This window comes from Solanum verrucosum, unplaced genomic scaffold (assembly GCF_900185275.1).
Source record: "Solanum verrucosum unplaced genomic scaffold, falcon-dt-bn FXZP01000079.1, whole genome shotgun sequence".
Lineage (NCBI taxonomy): Eukaryota > Viridiplantae > Streptophyta > Magnoliopsida > Solanales > Solanaceae > Solanum > Solanum verrucosum.
The window spans coordinates 2809967-2829532 of NW_026020368.1; the positions used below are offsets into that span (position 1 = coordinate 2809967).

Here is a 19566-nt window from a genome sequence, read left to right on the forward strand (position 1 = left end):
AATTTCAACTCAATTTTTTTTTTTAAAAAAGTAACAAATGGATAGATAAATTTTGAAAGATATTAAATAGATAATAATTCATACCTTCAATATATAAACATATCTTAATAAAAAGTTTTAAAATGAGTTGAAATTGAAAATTGAATTGGGCTCAATTGAGAATTCTCTTAAAATGAGTTAGACTTGAATGAATTGAGATTAAACCCAATTCAAATTATCTCGAGTCTAACCCTTCAAATTCTTGACGGGATTGGACGAATTACCTATGTTTGGTTCATTTTTAACACCCCTAGCTATGACGACCTGAAGTCGCGATACAATAACAAACTCATGAACTGCAATAAAGTACACCGATAAATGAACTGAAAAGAGACGGGTCAATTATCAGGTTGGATTGGTGATAGAATTGGTAAGTGTGTCTATGACAGAAAAGCACAGATTGTGCATACGTTACATCCCAAAAACTAAACTAAAAACAACTGTACCCTTGAGGCCATGACTATCTATGTAGTGCTTCCATTAACTCCAACATGGATTATAAACAACAAATTGCTAAGAATGTCTCCGTTAGAAATGTTGCAGTACAGCTTCAGAAGTTTGAGAAAAATAATGACCTGCATTTTTAATTTGCATCGGACTAACAAATTATAAACTAAATATCTTTCCTTCTTCCGCCAGTCAGATAGCATCCGGACAGAAAATCTCAATGCCCATGAGTCATGATTGGCAGGGCAAAAGACAGCATCAAATGACGTTCTGGATAAAATACCAGATGATTAGATCAGTAAATGAATAAAATTTCCTTCCATTTTGAGGTCCCGGCCGGCCAGCCAGCTAACCTCATCCTTTTACTCCATTTCGACTCTCATTTTCTCCTCTTTCCCTGGAAAAAGGAACAAATTATGGTTATACACATATCTGGAAATCATAAACAATACTGAAGAAGAATGAAATACTTACTGAGCTGACATAGTCATCCATTGACAATTGCTTCCGCTTCTTCAGAGCAGAGGGGCTTTCGGCTGCCTGTCTTGCCAGAGTGCGCTTTGATGGGGTCGTGTTCTGTTGAAATAAAAAACAATTAGCATCAATCTTATTTACCTGCAACACATGAGTCAAGCGGTTGCTATTTAACCTTCGCAAGCTTCTTTTCTTTGCGTGCCTGCCTCTCCCTCTCATCATATTCTTGATTTTCCCTCTCAATCAACCGAATAAGTGCATCGCATCTTCTGGCAAGTTCTTGAGTGGTACGAGACTTCACAAACCAATCAAATTTGAACAAGGTTGATTGGCGAAATGCAGCCTTCAGCTCATCCCAATTTCCATGGCCAAGCTTGTGAACCATACATATCTATAAAAATAACCACGACAATCATTTTACCTGATGGTGGATTAAATCCTATATGTTCAACCTTGAATTTCAGTCCACTCACCATGAAACGATCACACTCCTCGTTATACAGCTTTCCTTTGTTCTGACCATACTGGATCTTCAATTCCAACCATGGATTTTTATACCGATCCAGCTTCTTACCAATTGCTTTCATAATCTCATCTCTCCGCGAAATTCTAGACTCTCCTCTTTCAATGTTCTTAATAATCCGATCATAATCTGTAAGTTTAATATCCATTAAACTAAAGTACAATTCTCCAAATGCTACACGCTCAACATGTATGGAAATATTAACCCGTAAATAATTATAATTATTTGTAAGAGCCTAATTTTGCATGTAACCCAATTATCAAGAACTTTTTAGACAGTTTTCTAATCCTAGTTTTACATCATCAATCAGCAGGGCATATTTTTAAAAGCCTTCTCTACCTAAACCAAGAAAATAAATATTACAAACCTTTTATTTTTGACAAAGTACAAACAAACCTTTTAATACACTCACATCTCAAATTACAGTTCTGTACTCTTAATTGTCCTAAACAGTGTTCACTTTCTTAAAAGGTGAAGTAACTACTAAATCAAATGATACTAGAACAAAACAATTGCACTGGACCCACTTACTCTATGCAATGCAAGCTCTCTTTTTCAATGGTGTTTGGATTGGATAGCTTCTTCAGAAATCAAAATCAAGTTTTGGGTTTTGGAAACCCTCAATAACAAAAAGAATATGTTTCAAAAGAACCCTTTTCTTCCCCGATTGCCACAAACTGATCAACACATAACTTCGACCCCTCCTAAAGATTTCATCTAGTTTTCCCACCTTTTCATTGTGACCAATATACTTCTCTTCCATTCATTCATCTTTTGCTATTGTTTCAAGGTGTATAATAACCATTTACCTTTTTGTTAGATCTAGGTTTTTATATTAGCACCAAGAGTGTGGACAAGTGGTCAGTGAAACAGAAAGAGAACCATGAAGTCACAGTTCAAGACTCATCGGCAGTAAAATATCACTAGGTGATGTCTTTACATCTACTAAAGCCTTGGATAGAGTTACCCAGTACTTGTTGGTGGAAAGTAGCAGGTACACGGTGGGATAGTCGAGATATGTGCAAATAGGTCTGGACACCAATTTCAAAAAGAACTAGAATATTGCTACGCCACAATGCATTGTTAGTCTAAATGCATGCAATTCACATGAATTGATACAATATTCATAGTTGAGATGGAATTAATTATATGGTAGCCAGTGCTAGTTTTATGATATAATATGTTGCATTGTTAGCTTTTTATTTGGTTGGAATATATATATTTTTTTTATTTTTTTTTTTGATTTGCACCGGGTGTCCGAGTCTCTTTGAGCCCTGACTAATCCCGGGGGTGCACAGGCCCTCGGCAAGGAGTTTCCTGCAAGTGCACCACGGTTAATTCAGGTTTTACCCAGTCCGATGGCCCTCAGAAATTGTTTGCACCTGGTTGGAATATATTTTCATGTTTTCCTAGAAAATATATTTCTGAAAAAAGAGTGATCCTAAGTCGAGGTTGGGAGGTCAAAATTTGGGTGTTGAGTTGGGGTCGAGAGTCAGATCCTAGGTCTGGACCCATTTCGGGTGGTGAGGTTCAAGGAAAGTTGAAAAATATTTCCATACTTTATACGAGTGAAAAACATTTTTCTTAAATTAGAGGAATATAAGTCCATTTGAAAAATATTTTTCTAAAATATTTAAGCCAACCAAAGTCCAAACATGATAAAATTGGTAAATATTTTTCTTCATACCAAACACACCCTTAGTGAGTGTACTTTTAGAAGTTCCTACACCCATACATACTTAAGGGGAGTGCAATTGGTGGATACACATGAGTTATCCATATTTTATGATGTATAATATGGGTTGATTCATATTTGACCCACTTTTAAATGGTTGGATAGCCGACCCATTCAAAATGGGTTAAATTGAATGGATACCCATAAATTCTATCCATTTTGCCACCCCTAGGTATAACCAATAGTTGTTCCTTTAACCACAAATTAACCCACTGACACTTACCATTTAGTTCTTTGTATCTTTCTTTGAAAACATGTGCATATCTTTCAACCTCCTCCTCTGTTTTCCCTTCCATTTCAGCAGCAATACTTTTTAAGTCATTGCGGCCATACTTCTCACAAGCCCTGATAAAAGTATTGAAGTCTCTTCTACTCCACATTGAAAATCCCTACATATCAAACTTGTCAACCTCCAACTATAATAAAGGTAATTACAACCCCAGGATGAGTTAGTAGATACACTTACCTCTTCCAAAAGTTGCTCCTTTTCTTCCTGCTCTTCAGCCGTTAAAGGCTCTCCTGCATCTATATACATGAAACAACTTTGAGGATATTCAGAAGAAGCAGACCCCAATTATTTCCCATATAGAAATTCTTTTGAAAAAATTAAGCTGTTTAAAATGGTAGAAAAAAAAAAAACCTTCAGGTTCTTCCATATCTATAGTGTCTTTGACCTGATTCTTCTGGTGTGTCTGTTGGTATAATTAACACCTTTCTAAGCCAACAAAAAAACACAAAAGAGTAGCAATGGGAAAAATTGAGAAATCCAAAACTTAACCAACCATAAGATAGCGCACTTCCTTCTCATACAACTCACTCAGTCTCTGTGTATTGAAGAACTGAAAGTCATGCCTACAAATGGCAAGATAACCAGAACTGTGGTTAGGGAAAAAAGTACTACGGTTGCAGGAGACCTATGGTCACAGAACCTTCACTTTGAGATGCTAATATATATGGCCCAACAGAATCAGGAGAGAACAAAATTAGTACACAAAATAGAAAAAAGTGCAAACAGAGACTTACAGCTGTGGCATCCGAGGAATCCGAGGCTCTTTAGGTCTTGCAGGGCCACTTTGACGCATGGTTTGCTTGAAGTATTCAGACTCTGAATAACTAACCACAAAGGAGAGTCATGTTTTAACTGATGATAAACTAAGTTTCAGTACATAAAAGGTAAAATTCAGTAACACAAAAACATACTTGCGTTTTCTTTCTCTTTTTGGAGGTTCTATCCAATTGTCGCTGACAATCTTCTTGAAATCCACCTTGTTTTCATCCTTTATTGACGCAATGCAAAGGCAGAAAGGCAAGTTAAAACACACAGAAAAAGTAGCTACTGAGCAAGAAGTCACCAGAAAACTGAACAAGTAAGCAATGTTACCTTCTCATCATCGAAGTCATACAATTCAGCAGCTGCATAAAGTCAGGAATCTATAGTTAAAGATGTACATAAGTTACAAAAGTCAAACAGAAATAATCAGGAAATAAAGTGCATACTGTCATCCATCTTAAACTTGATAGCATCTTCTGTAAACTTCTTCATCTTAGCATCAAGTTCAGCTGTTGCCTCTTCTCCCTTAGCTATTATTCTATCTATATCCTCATCAGTAATGGTGCTATCTTTAGCACTGAAAACCATTTCAGCACCAAAGCGCACCATTTGCAGCAGCTCATCCTTGTTAACAGCTGTATTATGCATCACATGATCCTCAGTTAGTGATTTCATATGCATCTCAAAAGTAATCAAGAGAAGGAATTTGTATGCAAAAATATCCTCACTTTTTTGCTCAGCTAGCCGCCCCTGCTGGATAACCAATGCATCAAGTGCAAGCTTTTTGTAAGCCCTTTCAATCACCTTTTCCTCAATGGTATACTGCGTGAATAGTTGAAAAGCATGTCTCAGCATACCACCAGAAGATCCCAAAGCAGCATCTTTTCAGTGCATGAACACATTAGGGAAAGAAATTGAACCTCAGTGCAGAAGCGGAACACTTGGACTTCCTTCTTCTGACCAATCCTATGGGCCCGGTCCTGAGCCTGCAAATCAACCTGTGGATTCCTGCAATTTCATCAATGTAAAGACGAGATTCAGAAACCAGCATGTTTCCTGGGTTTTACAAATCTACAACGTTAAGATCCTCACCAGTCACTATCATAAAGAATAACAATATCTGCTGTAGCAAGATTGATACCAAGACCACCAGCTCTGGTTGACAATAAGAAGGCAAATTTTTCACTCCCTGGTTTGTTAAAAGCCTCAATAGAAGCATCACGATCGTCACCACCAGTATTTCCATCGATCCGGCAATACTGGTGACCTCGGAACAACAAGTAGTCTTCAAGGATGTCCAATAGCCTTGTCATCTGAATTAGGAAATCAAAAGAAAGAGTTGAGTCTGAAAACTGAAGATCCAGAAAGCTGTTGAAACTTTGGATAGGCACAAGAAAATGAAGGTAATTAGAGGGCAAAACCTGTGAAAATATTAAAACCCTTGAGCCACGTTCCTTCAATTTAGGAAGCAACTTGTCTAGAAGAACCATTTTCCCTGCATCAAGTTACATGAATTATAAGGCATGTAAAAACTGATACAGATAATGGAAATTAGACACACCAACCCAGATGTGCATTCAAAGATATCAAAATATTACCAGCATTTTCTACAAGATGCTCTCCTGTTGTATATGGAGGTCCTGGCTCAGCACCTTGAAAAAGATATGGATGGTTACAGCATTTTCGTAGCTGCATTGCTATATTGAGAAGACGCTTGCGCTCCCCTCCAGAATTGACAACCTCAAGATCTTTCTGCAGCAAAGCCTTGTAGTACTGCTTCTGCATCTGGGACATACCGACCTTAAGAATTGTTTCTTTTTTGGGAGGCAGACCTTTCTCCACATCAGACTTCAGCCTCCTAAGAAGAAATGGACGCAGGACCTGCCCAAGCAACCAAAGTTGAAAAGTCAGTTTATGTTTACAAGGCTTCTCCCTCAAAGTTCAAAGCCAGTGAAAGCTGAAATTAAAAAATAATCACAGAGCAACTATTGTTCTATGTTCATCCTTTCAAACAAAACCTTGTCCTATACTCTTCCTCTTTTTTCGAAGGGGGAAGGGGGGCTCAAACCGCATGTACTGCTTGGTCTCAATTATAGAAACTACTATTAAAAAGCAACACACCTTATGAAGCTGTTGGACCACTTCCTGCTGGTCAGTCTCACCAGAAATCTGGAACCACTCATCAAAAGTCTCAGCTGAGCTAAAGATCTCAGGCAGCAGAAAGTTCAGCAGTGCCCAGAGTTCATGAAGATTATTCTGTGTAATATCATGGAACTCAAACATCAATTAGACTGAAAGTGCTAATATAAAAACGCAAAGATGGAAATAGTATTTTTTTTAAAGTAGGAAAAAAGGCTTGACTAGCACAATTAAAAGACATACGTATTAATCAGGTTATTTATCAACATTAGTTGGAAATAGTTCAAGTATTCTTTGGTAGGAGCAATATTTGAAATCTGAAAGGTTGGGAGTGGCATTATATAATGCTACTTTGAAAAATTAAGATAAGTAATTTGTATTTAGGGAAACTGGAGTAAATAATGCAAATAAAAGTCAAAAAATCCAGAATTACGGCCAACATTACAAAGAAAATAACAAAATAAGCATCACCTGAAGCGGTGTCCCTGTGATAAGCAATCTATAATTAGTGTTGTAGAGCCTCATTGTTTTTGAAAGAAGAGAATTTTCATTCTTGATCCTATGTGCCTCATCAATTATGATGTAACGCCAATTAAAGCGTCGTAAAGCAGATTTCTCTTTGATAACCATCTCAAAGCTTGTGACACACACATCAAACTTCCCTGCAACAAGTAGATCCTCACGTACGTATCTCTGTAAATAAAAAACAACAGAATGGTTTGAACAGGCATTACAATGTGCAAAAGAGGAAAGCAAAAGAGCCAATATAAGTTGTTGCTTACCCTTTCATCAGGATTTCCAAGGAACTTAACAGCACGTAGAACAGGACAGAAACGTTTGATTTCATTCATCCAATTGCCAAGCGTGGATTTTGGAGCAACAACCATGTGAGGACCAGTTATTCCTCTAAATTCATGTAGGTAGCCCATCAAGGAGATGGTTTGCAACGTCTTACCAAGACCCTATGCAATAATAAGAGAATTAAATGACGATGCTTCTCCTTAAAAGTCATAATTGCAAAATGTAGGGAGAAGGGAGCATCTCAATACAGTTGCATATGACCATACTAACCATTTCATCAGCAAGTATTCCATTTATTCCATTCTCATACAGTCGAATCAGCCAGTTTAAACCAGCAAGTTGATAATCCCTCATCTTCCCTTGAATACCTGACAAAGTATTTATGATGTGATATTCAGGTGCTTAAAGAAGAATGAAATATGAAGGGAGTAACAGAGAAAATGAGATAGAAGCATGTATCCCAAACTTCAACTGTTCAATATGACGTTATTTTCCGAAATACGCTTAAATTCAAACCTTTGAGCAGGGCTACCATGCTTCATATAAAAGAAGTACAGGAGAATTCAACAAGTGAAACCTCACTAACTTGGTTTTCTTTAAATTCACAGTTTCCAATAATGATGCTCATTTAGAGGTATTGACAAATCTCCACCCCTGTAAAACTCGCTTATTTCTTTAGCCACCTTATATAAATAAAATGATAACAAAAATAACTTGATTCTGTGCAGCCATCAATCAGTTGCTCACATGTTTAACTAACACTATCACTTGTAACAACAACTTGACTAAAGAACCTTGCACAGAGCTACTCAAACTATACACCTCACAGGATTATTGCATAAGTAACTTCTTTTTAAGTAGGATCTACGCTTGGGTATCTGATCTCAGCCTTTTCAGGATGGACCTACCAGTTTAGTAACAACTTCATGATACACGGTTCAGTAACATCATATTAACAAATACACTTGCATCAAAATATATCTTACAGGATGGTTGTGCCACAAGTCGTGTATTCCCAGAAAGTTCATCTTCATCTTTGAGATACTCTTCATCTTCTTCCTCTTCAGTTACCTTTGATGCATGACGACCCCTAAAGAAAGAAAAGGTCATCAAATGGCCCATAACGAATCCACATACAGAAGTACCTCTGGTAAGTGGAAAAAATTTCTCCTTTATATGAACAACATAAAGCATACTGGGTGAAGCACGTCCACCCAAATAATCATCTGAAATAACACGGTGCCATCCAACTCTAAAATCAAGTTGTATATGACTGTTACTTCAGGGTTTCAGTATATAACTTTATCTTATTATGATTAAGGAGAGCTTTTTATTCGATATTCACACTACAACGCCAGGAACTGCAGAACATGTAGAAAAGAGGAACCATGCCTCTCTTTTTAGATGACTTGTCAATGAAGCCCGTCAATATCTCAATTCTCAGCATCACTTATATCAAGAAAAGGAAGCAACTTAAGAAACAAGCAAACAATATGGAAGTCCTTGCCAAGTTATATAAATAGCAATGTGTATGTATGTTGTGTTGATTTTACATTGCGAACACTTGCACTAAAGTCCCATTGATAGGCAAAGAAGATCTCATTCTATTGTAAGGAAGAATCAAATAGATAATCTTAAAAAACTTAATATTTTTTTCCTCTTGCTTGAACCACAGTTCCATATCACTCACTCCATGCACCTTAACATCAACTATTGAATAACAAAGAAATTCCAGCAGATTAGCCAAAAATGCATTGCTCAAAGTATTTAAGCTCTATAAGTCTCTAGGATCACAATATCCGCCTTTCATTAAAAAAAACTAACAAATAAATGTCAGACGAAGTTACTCATACCTTCCTTTTGTTTTCTTTGGAGCGGTGGACTGCTCACCTTTGGCAAAATGTGCAAATAACTCAGTTTGCTGTAAGAGATACTTCAATCGCCCCTGTCCCTTGACATTCTGCCACAGATACATCAGCATTGAGTACACCTTTTATGAACAATTAAAACAAAAGAAAGGGGGCACCAACAAGTATTCTCACTAAGATACCATGTCAGCCTCAATGGCAGCATTCTGTGAATCCAACATATCTTGTATTTTCTGCTTCTTCATCCTCTGCATCTCTTTCAACCTGGCCTTTTCACGCTTTGAGATTTCATTGACTGCAACCTCTTCCTACAGGTAGTATAGCAGAACTAGTGAGTTGCAAAATAAATGTCATAAAACTTCTCAAAACATGAAAGCTGCTAAAAAATAAACATCGTTATAGTTTGCTAAGTAATTCGATAAGGAAATTGCTCAGTGTTTCACTATAATATGCCAGAAAAAATATGACTCAATTCATATTAACTTCGATTTCTCTGATTCAAAAGCTCCTCCCAGAACATGCACGCATGCTTGAACAATTTCAGTCTAAATGACTAAAACCCCTAGCATTACCAGCTTGGCCAGGCATTAGCAAAATGCGACATGCTATTGAGCATTAATTCAGCAGAACAACGAAAACCAGAGAAAAGCAACCCTAATATTTGAATAACCATAAAAACTCTAGCAAACACGTGAGATCAGCCGCTTTACTGTGCCGAACAACAAATTACTGATCAAAACTGACGGAAACAGCCATTAGCATACCTCGTCTTCTTGGTCCGCTCCATCGGTAGGGGCATCATCGTCTTCCTCTTCGTCGGAGTCCTCAGCGGCCCTGGCGACGGCCTCAAGTTCCTCTTCGTCTTCCTCGTCATTGACCTGACCTTGGACTTGCTCCTCCTCGGAACTTTCCGATACAGACTCCTCCGATGATGATCTATCTCTCGACGGTTTCCCCATGGCGACGATGCTAGGGTTTCTCAATTGGGAGTCGTAAATGGGACTCGCCGACTAACTAGCGAGTTGTTAGGTTTGGAATATATACTTCGCTTGCTAAAAGAACCCAATTGGGTGATTTTGCTGTTGATAAATATATATATATATATATATATGATAAAATGAGAGTTCCCGCCAGTTGTGGGTGATCTGCAATTTGGCGCCTTTTGGTATTGGGATGGAGTCTGATAGGTTTCGGGCGATCTGCACAAATTGGATTATTTTGAGGCACGGGTTTATACTATATTTATTCTTATTTAGCATTACAGAAACGGAATAATTATACGCACTTACTCTTGATCATGAATTTTGTGGAAGATTTTTGAATATCAAAAATTGAAAATTTAAATTTTTAAAGACGTGTTTAGATGTGTTTAAATAATAGTCAAACTCAAAAATAAGAAATTATAAGAGTATAGAGAAAAGACATAAAGTAACATTTGAAATTGTCTCGAATTTTCAAAAAGACACTTTAACTAAGCGAGTGTCCTATTACCCCCACAAAACTTTAAAATACCTTTGTAAATAGACCATTTTGCCTTGTTTTCTCATCAATCTCAGATTTTGAATATGCGTTGAAGCACACTCTCTTTTAATTAAGTATTTTAATTTAAATATTAATAAGATGATGATTTAACCCGACCCGAAACATTGAGTTTTCAACTTCAATAGTATGAACTTATTCAAACTTCCATTGGTCACAATCATAAACCTGATGGCTTTAAGAATTATCTAAACATTGCATTTGAATTTCTTCGTCTAAGACTTCCATAATTTGTTTATTCTTCACCCTAATTTATGAATTCGACTTGTTAGGAAGCTTATTGATTGGGACCATTTGTTGTGTTGTGTTCGTTCATTCCAGTGCTCATTTTAGCATTGTTGGTTGCCTAGAAATTTTGTCAAAAAAGTTCAATCGCCATAATTCTCTCCGATTATGATTCCCTCGTCCATTTTGAATGGACTTTCACTATTGGGTATGTTAGGTGGAACTTGTTTTATTTACAACTTTTTGGTACAATTTTTTTAAAAAAATAGTAAGAGATACATTTGCATCTCCTTAAGAGCTTAATGCCACTTATCTATCAAAAAAATCACCAACTTTTAGTGAGCTAACTCAGTAACTCGAATTGTTGTTTGTTGATGCACCTCGCCTGCAGAAATACATAGAGGAGTGTTGAGCCACATAAAGAACAAAAAGAGAAAGATGCTTCAACTAGAAAATTCATCATAAAGAGGAGAGACTAATCCAACTTATGCTATTTTTAAAGAGGAAGAATAAACAAGAAGTGATAAATTTATTCTTCTTTTGGGATGATTTGTTCAAGAGAGATGATCTTTTTAAAGAGTTTGGGGAAGATGATGTATTTAAAAAGGAAAATATTAAATAATAGAGAAAGAACTGATATGTGGCATTTTTTAAAGTAAAATTTTCTATTCACGCGCGTCATCTCCGTGAAAACAAACATAGGGAGAAAATGGATCAAAATGGTCTATTTACAAAGGTATGTAATACTTTTGTGGGGTAATAGGACACCTTCATAGTTACAATGTCTTTTTAAAAATTCAAGACAACTTCATATGTTACTTTATGTCTTTTCTCAAGAGTAATATCATAATTAATAACATTTTGTTTGGATGGCTGTTATGTATTGTTTCATAATGAGTCGTATTGTATTGTTTAAATGAATATAATGTTTGGATAAATTATATTGTTATTACTTCTCTATCATTACATAATGTTCACATTGTCATAGTTTTCTAATGATAAATCTATAAGAAATTGTAAGATATGTAATAGAGTTACTATGAAAATGTAGAGAAAATAAAATTATTAAATAATAAGTAAAAAAAGAAAATATTAAGCTAACGACACCAAATGTCATTATACAAAATGAGTATTATAATATTCAAAAACAAACCTAAAAAAAGAAAATATTAAGCTAACGACACCAAATGTCATTATACAAAATGAGTATTATAATATTCAAAAACAAACCTTGTATTTAGAATAACAACATATTTTTAAACTATAGGAAAATTTAGTATTGCAAAATAATAAATTTATAGGGTATCTCTGGAATTATCCTCGAAGAAAATTACCCTGACCAAACGGTAAAGGAAGACGCAAACATTCTATGGTTTTACCACCGCATCACGTCTTTTTACGAACCCGACTGGGAAATCTTTATTTTTTTTGGTTTTTCCTTCTCTTAAATTATATATAAAGAAGAGAGGAAATCCAGGAGTGCACGAAAAGCACCCATCGCCTACTGGGTCTAAAATAATTGTCCTTGTTGACCCTTCTTCCCCGTTCTTTCTCCGCTCTAATCTACTCCCTGAATTTTTCTCCGTATAGGTTATGGAGGGAAGAATTTTGTTACAGGGTGTTATAATTATGTGCTTAATTGCCTGTTCAACTGCTAGAGGTAATTATAAATGCCATATACTACTACTACTTGTTTTGATTTTGCAAAAAGTTATGGAAGTACTGTATTAGATCATGTATAATTTGAATACATGGAAACACTTGAAGTTTTATCAGTACAGTAGCAAGTGGAATTTGAGATTCTGGCTTTTGTCAAGCCGAACAGCTTCTATATAAATTGTTGATCAACTTTTTTTCTCTCTTGATTATTCTGGATTGATGTATAAACTCTAATCGAGACCCTTTCAAACAGTTGCTGTTAGACCAAAGGTTTATATTGCCTTTCATTGCTCATACCTGGACTGCCTAGCCTGATAATTGAGGTCTATACACATTTAAGTATTCCTCGGGCTTAAATTAGGGATACTTGGATTTGTTCTCGGCCTTGGTAGTGCATTTTTAACCAAGATGACACTATTTCATGACTGGGAAAAGAATGGTTTAGGATGAGAGAGGAAGACAAAAATCTAGTGAAGTTTATGACCAAGACTGATATTTTCAGCTGAGATAGCATTTTAAGCAGCCATATATGGATGTTTCATCTGAGACATTGGGCAAGTCTCTATTACTCTGTAAGCTTATTGTTGTGTTGAGTTACCGAGATGGACAAGGTAGTTCGCACTATGTATCAACGGATAAGTAGTGGTATCTGTGGATACTTTGAACTATCCTTATGGACTAATGGAAATTAAAGCTTCAAGTGAAGCAACCTAGATAAGGTTGTATAGGCATTGTTTGCTTTTTATGTATTTATATGTAATATTTTGTGTGCAAAATTAAATTCCCAACAGATGCCTTATATTTGCAAACTGGTAATTGGCATGGTTGGTTATGACAACTGATTTATGGATAGCTACTTACGGTTAAGTTTTTTGGCTGTAGAACTCAAAGTGAAGGATCAAGGGACAATCTACAATCACACTCTTGCCACCATATTGGTGGAATATGCTGCATCGGTCAGTTTTTGTTACATTTTAAATAAGCAAGTAGGGTCAGAAATGTTTTAATTGAAGGGTAATTGCTTACATTTGCTGATATATGGTTTATGATATGGCTGGATATCATGATGGCCAAAATTGGACTTTACCAATAAACGATGGACTGAAATCCCAATTTCCAATTTCTTTCTGTGTAGTTTTAATTTCTATATTCCTTGAACTCTTCTCACTCGTTTTTGCTGCATTTGATTTGCGGTAATGTGGTTAATATATTCCATACTTCACCGGTTCAAGCTGTTTTATTAGGGAACCAATTATATCCATACTTGTGATGTTCTTGCTGGACTTTTGTCACCTAGAGTATAACAAATATGACCTCTGTATTTGTAGGTCTATGTGTCAGATTTGACAGAACTATTTACTTGGACATGCCCAAAATGTAATGATTTGACGAAGGTATTTTGTTTGGATTGTTGTGAATATATTCTTCAGTTTGAAGAGAAGCCTTGTGTAAATTTCATCCTGTGTTATTCTTATATGATTAATTTGTCCAAGCCTTCATCCTGTGCAGGGGTTTCAAATTTTAGAGCTCATTGTTGATGTGAAGCGATGTCTACAGGTGAAAATCAAATAGCACAAAAGCATGTGGTGCTCTCATTTTGAGGTGCTAATTTGGTTCTAACTATTGATATCAATTTCAGGCATTTGTGGGGGTGGCTCCAGATCTTAATGCCATTGTAATTGCTTTCCGAGGCACTCAGGGAACCAGGTTTCATTTCTACTCCGGGCTGTGCTCATCATTCATGTGGTCTCATGTTTAATTTGACTGTATGGTGAATAAAAAATGTCTTATTTTGCAAATAAGAAGTCTGACTAGTTTATTGAGATGGATATCTTGGTAGACATATCAGAGTTGTTGTACATAAGTCCTGCTCAAAAAACATAGAAATTTAGCTCTCTTAGTCTTTTGGTGTAAAAGTGAATATGTACAAGAAGTAGATAGGTCCTTAGTTCTTTTCCATGTAGCTAGTCGTACTAAGCGCATATCATTTTTTCCAATGCAAATTCAAGTCGAAATGCTTAAAAGGGTTAATTTAGTCAGTAGGTATTGTTTTATAACCCAAACCATCTTTTTGATCTTTGGGAAGAATGAATCTTGTGTAAAGATTTACAGAATAGACGAGATTGAGGGTAACAACATAAAATTTCCCATATTTGTAGGTCTCATTTGGATCTCTTTTTAATATTTTTTTTTTTGGTAAGTTCCTTTTAATTTGATTCTATTTTCAAGGCAGTCTCATTTAAAAATTAATATTACTAATAACATTACCTATCCAAAAAATCAGTACTAGCATTCATCGTTTGCTTCAGCGTATATCACTTGCATCGTTGCAAGTGAATGGCCTCATTGCATATTTTTTGCCTTTTAAACATTGGTCTTAACAAATAAGAAACGGTTGAAAGAGAATTTTATCAATGCTAAAGTTTTTATAGGTTTGACAGCTGTCAGTGATCACAATAAGTGGATATTGTTTGGTACAATAACTTTGTCTTGGGGTTGGGGGGGGGGGGGGGGAGACTGCTGGCTATTTATGTGGATTCTCACCTGATGGAGCTGTTCGAACATTCACATTTTATGGAGCAGTGGCTTCTTTTGATGTTCTGGTTGAATTATGTGGACCTTATCTCTTGTTTTATCAAGCTTAAAGAATCACAGTGATTAAAGTAAATTGAATCTCTCTAGTTTGAGAAATAATACGGACCACCCCTCTAGCTTCACATGTTGTTGCAGAGACCTCCCCTACTTTTTATGTTAGTTAACAAGGCCATTGAACTGGATAAGGTATGCAAAATATGCTCTTAAATGACCATTAGTACCCTTGAGCAAAATTTCAATTTCCATGATATAATTCTTTTATGTTTTCAATATTATAATAATAATTAGTTTTCTGATAACTGTGGTGTCCGCGCTAGCTTGAGCACTCCTCCTCTAATTCCACGATATACTTGTCACTTCCAACCAACAATAATTACCAGGTAACTATATCCATAGGATAGATGGGAAGAAATCATCTAGTGTGTTTGGTATATCCATATATCCATAGGATAGATGGGTTCCAAATTCTAGGATAGATAAAGTAATTGGGTTTTAAATTTAATTTTTGTACATATTTAAGGTGTGTTTGGTATGAAGGAAAAATGTTTTCCTAGAAAATATTTCCTCGGAAATCAATTGGATTTCTTACATATTTTCTAGTGCTTGTTAAGTAAGTAAAAAATAATTATCTCAAAAATATATTATATGTAATCTAGCAAACCATATATGGAGGTGAGATGGGGTGGGGGTGGGGTTTCAAGGGTGGCGGAGGGTGGGATGGTCAAGAGGTGGGGGTTGGGAGTGCTGGGTGAGTAGGGAAGAGATGATGAACTTGGAATGTCTCTTATGGAACTTGTTTTCCCTACTTCCATTAAGCAAGTCATTTTCCCAGTTTTAAGAAACTTATTTTCCTAAAGAAAATGTTTTCCAAAGCATTTGACCAAACCAAACATGAGAAAATTGAAAAATATTTTCCTCCATACCAAGCACACCCTTAGTAAATTTCTTAATACAAATACATGGTCTGAATTAAAGTTATTAGGTTCAACCGAACCCGTACGTGGGCTTGTAGCTCCACCCGTGTTGCCTTCCCTTTCCCAATCAAACTCAGCCAAAGAAAAAGGGCCACATAAAAAGTGAAGGAGTTTTTGGTTAGGTGGGCATTTGAAATTTTTGCCATTAGCTTGAGATGATTGGGAAGATAAGTTTGTCATCGCTCAAGGTAGAGGAAGTGCATTTAGGTTTTCAAGTAGGCAGAAAGTTCAAGTAATTCAGCTTTCTTTCTTTAATGGAGGAAAATATTGTGATAGTGGAGAGACTGGGAAGCTGACCAGACCTTTCATGTCTAATTGCCTATTTTGCCAAGCTTTTGGGAAGCCGAAAGTGTTTTTATTTTATTTTAGGGAAGTGCTTCTTTTAGAGAGTTGAGATGCTTGGCCAAGCTTTCATGAAAAAACTAAGTATGTTTGAGTAGTAGTAAATGTTGTAACTTCTCCCAAGAAGGATTTTTGGAATCTTGGCCAAGCACAATTGGTGTTGCAACACTGCCTAAAGTGCTTTTCAAATTAATTAGCCAAACACAAACTGTTGCTCTGAATGTACTTCTTCGGAAAAACACTTGTGACAAAAGCACTTTTCAGAATAAGCAGATTTTGGAAGCTTTGGTCAGGCAGGCTATAAGTTGTGAAATGTAGCTCAAGAGATTCTTTTTTATCTTGCCTTGTGATTATGCCTAAAATCCACTAAGCACTGGTGGATCTGTTCATATAAAGTAGTATGCATCTCCAACATATGGATGGCTAAGTTCATTAGCTTTTTTGATACAGCATACAGAATTGGATAGCAGATCTATACTGGAAGCAGCTTGATATAGAATATCCTGGAATGGAAGATGCAATGGTGAGTGCACAATATTTGGAATCTATTCTGCTTTGTTTTGTGTATTTATCATCTTTTCTGCAGGAAGATTAAAGTCAGTTTTGCATCTTGCAGGTGCATCATGGATTTTATTCTGCTTACCACAACACAACATTACGCCCTGGAGTGCTAAGTGCTGTTGAAAGTGCAAAAGAACAGTATGGAGACATTCCCATTATGGTGACAGGACATTCAATGGGAGGGGCCATGGCTGCTTTTTGTGGATTGGATCTCACAGTATGTTTTAAACTTGCTGCTATTTTATGACTTTCCATCGACTATATATTTTGACCTGCTTTTCCAATTAGATAGTTCAGGTTATAGAATAACCTTGTAAGCTCTATTGCATTTGCACTCCCTGACGAATAGTTACATGTTTCAGTTTCCCACTTTGCTTCATGAATCATGAATTTATGATTTGACAAGATGCGTTTTATATCTCTTTTACTAATATTTTCTATTTATCAGTTGTAGATGTTCATACTTATGATTAGAAAAGGTGGAACTGTATGCTTGATGGATCTTGTGACATAACTAGGCTTCCCCCCTCCCCCATCCTCCCCCAAAAAAGAAAAATGAGCTAGTGTTTCTATTGACTTATTTTATGTATGCTTATTCCAGGTAAATTATGGCTCGCGGAATGTTTCAGTTATGACATTTGGACAACCTCGAATCGGGAATGCTGCTTTTGCGTCCTACTATAGCAAATGGGTGCCAAATACAATTCGGGTCACACATGAACATGATATTGTCCCTCATTTGCCCCCATACTATTACTATTTCTCTCAGAAAACTTATCATCATTTTCCTAGGGAGGTAACTGTTCTACAAGCATAACTCAAATATTTTGTGCCTAATTTTAATCTGATTGAAATCCAGCTGCCAGTTCAGTACTTGGAAAAATTGTAAGGAATGAAATAGCAACCTTCTGTGTAGTGAATATCTTCAGTACAGTGATTTAGCTATTCAAAAAAATTATTTATTGAAGAAAACAGTGTAACAAATTGAAGAATGTTGACTTGTACTTGAGCTCTTACTATACGTTAAAGATAATTATATATTTTTATACATTGTTGTGTGTTGCTCGCAATCCCATTTTCTGCCTGAATAAATTGAAAGTATGTTGTCATTTTTTATGTGAGTTTCATCAATTTAATGGCTGTTGTTATAAATTAATCGTTGGTTTTATTCTTGTTTTTGAAATCTCCGATATTGCAGGTGTGGCTCCATAACCTAGGCTTTGGACTTCTTTCTTATACAGTTGAAAAGGTCTGTGATGATTCTGGGGAAGACCCTTCTTGTAGCAGGTAACTTCTCTCTGTCATGGGCTTATCTGTAATCAATTTACAAGAGAACTGCAAATTGGTGTATATTAAACATAGTTTGTGCTGGTCAGATTAAAATATAGAGGAGAAATCATTATAGTAAATTGGTATTAGTAAAGGGCACACTGCAATCTGCATCATTGTCACTATGCGGCTTCCTTCTTTATTTAAAGGAGGTTTGGTTCGTTCCACACAATTGTGTAGAATAAAACTGTAAAATCTCTGTGAAGCTCTAAGCTCAAAAAGTTCACTGGATTAAAGAAAAGGGGACATAAAGTAATAAAAGAGTTGGTACTTTGTCCGACTAAATTACGGAAAAAGACGGAAGGTTGTAGTTTCTCTGTTGAACAATCATATGTGTAAGAGCTTAATTGGTTTTTCTAAGTACAACTGTTTTACGCCTCTCACTGTCAAATTCTAGAAAGAAATTTCCTCATTCCTATTTTGTTTGACCTAATTGTTATATATCTAGTAGATAACATTCTGCTTTCACCATGATCTTTTCAATTACTCTTTTATCATTCTTTGATTCAATTATTTGTGTTTGGTCTTGTTTATAAACCTATTACCTTTATAATTTGAAAATAATGCACCAATATCCAAAGATAAAACTGAAGATTAATCAAGTCACCCCATTTGAACTGAAGTTTGGTCATACAAATCAGTTAGGAGATGGCAGTTCAAAAATATTCTTAGAGAGAAGCGAACTGTTTTTTTTCCACTTTCTTCTTACCAAAGGAATTATGATATCAATATTGATTTGAATTGTCTCATGGCCAGACGCTATACACCCATGTGAAACATGTCCGGTTACCAAAGGAGAGGCCTTCCTAGCCCCCGTCCCTTTTCTGATTGTCCTTTGTGTTGTGGAGAACTCGCGGAATTTTGCTAGTGCTCTTGGCCTGTTTGCTAATTTTCTAAAATACTCCAGGTCAGTAGCTGGTAGAAGTATTAAGGATCATCTGACGTATTATGGTGTAAGATTGGGAGGTGAAGAATCAGGATTCTGCAAAATTGTGATGGATGATCGTCTTGCTGCATATGGCAAAGTTGATGTTGATGGAAATGTCAATCTATCCAGAGATTTTTCTGCTTCTGTTTTGAGGATGAATGTTGAATCTAATGAGGAAGGGCGGTCAATATAGAGGTTTTCTGGGATTATTTTCTTGCTTTTTGGGGAGGTGAATATAGGTCCCTGGTAAGGCTAAATTTGAGCTGTATCCCAATCAATTGTGCAGTTTGGTCATACACTGGGGAGATCATGTATTTTAGTTTTTTTTTTTTTTTTG

The 19566-nt window shown here is 36.0% G+C and overlaps 2 protein-coding genes across 3 annotated transcripts; one reads left to right on the top strand and one right to left on the bottom strand.

Annotated features, from left to right (window-relative positions):
* Positions 1-364: 364 nt before the first annotated feature.
* LOC125838258 (ISWI chromatin-remodeling complex ATPase CHR11-like) lies at positions 365-10120 on the bottom strand. Its single transcript, XM_049517341.1, has 25 exons — positions 9842-10120; positions 9260-9385; positions 9063-9169; positions 8196-8299; positions 7480-7577; positions 7191-7370; positions 6880-7101; positions 6391-6525; positions 5868-6150; positions 5691-5764; positions 5362-5582; positions 5190-5277; positions 4998-5091; positions 4716-4904; positions 4600-4631; positions 4419-4495; positions 4242-4331; positions 4001-4070; positions 3859-3910; positions 3685-3743; positions 3442-3607; positions 1434-1612; positions 1136-1351; positions 961-1062; positions 365-883 (listed from the first exon to the last, which is right to left on the bottom strand). Exons 1-25 carry the CDS (start codon positions 10034-10036, stop codon positions 866-868), a joined length of 3177 nt encoding a protein of 1058 aa, XP_049373298.1. The 5' UTR covers positions 10037-10120; the 3' UTR covers positions 365-865.
* A 2162-nt stretch (positions 10121-12282) lies between these two features.
* Positions 12283-19455, top strand: LOC125838220 (lipase-like). Of its 2 annotated transcripts, XM_049517295.1 has the most exons (10): positions 12283-12501; positions 13383-13456; positions 13829-13894; positions 14010-14057; positions 14140-14207; positions 16862-16934; positions 17028-17189; positions 17574-17768; positions 18171-18259; positions 19209-19455. In XM_049517295.1, exons 1-10 carry the CDS (start codon positions 12435-12437, stop codon positions 19420-19422), a joined length of 1056 nt encoding a protein of 351 aa, XP_049373252.1. In that variant the 5' UTR covers positions 12283-12434; the 3' UTR covers positions 19423-19455. The 2 variants fall into 2 exon arrangements, with proteins under 2 accessions (XP_049373252.1, XP_049373253.1); XM_049517296.1 differs by lacking the exon at positions 19209-19455 and having other exon boundaries at positions 12305-12501; positions 18171-18263.
* Positions 19456-19566: the final 111 nt, after the last annotated feature.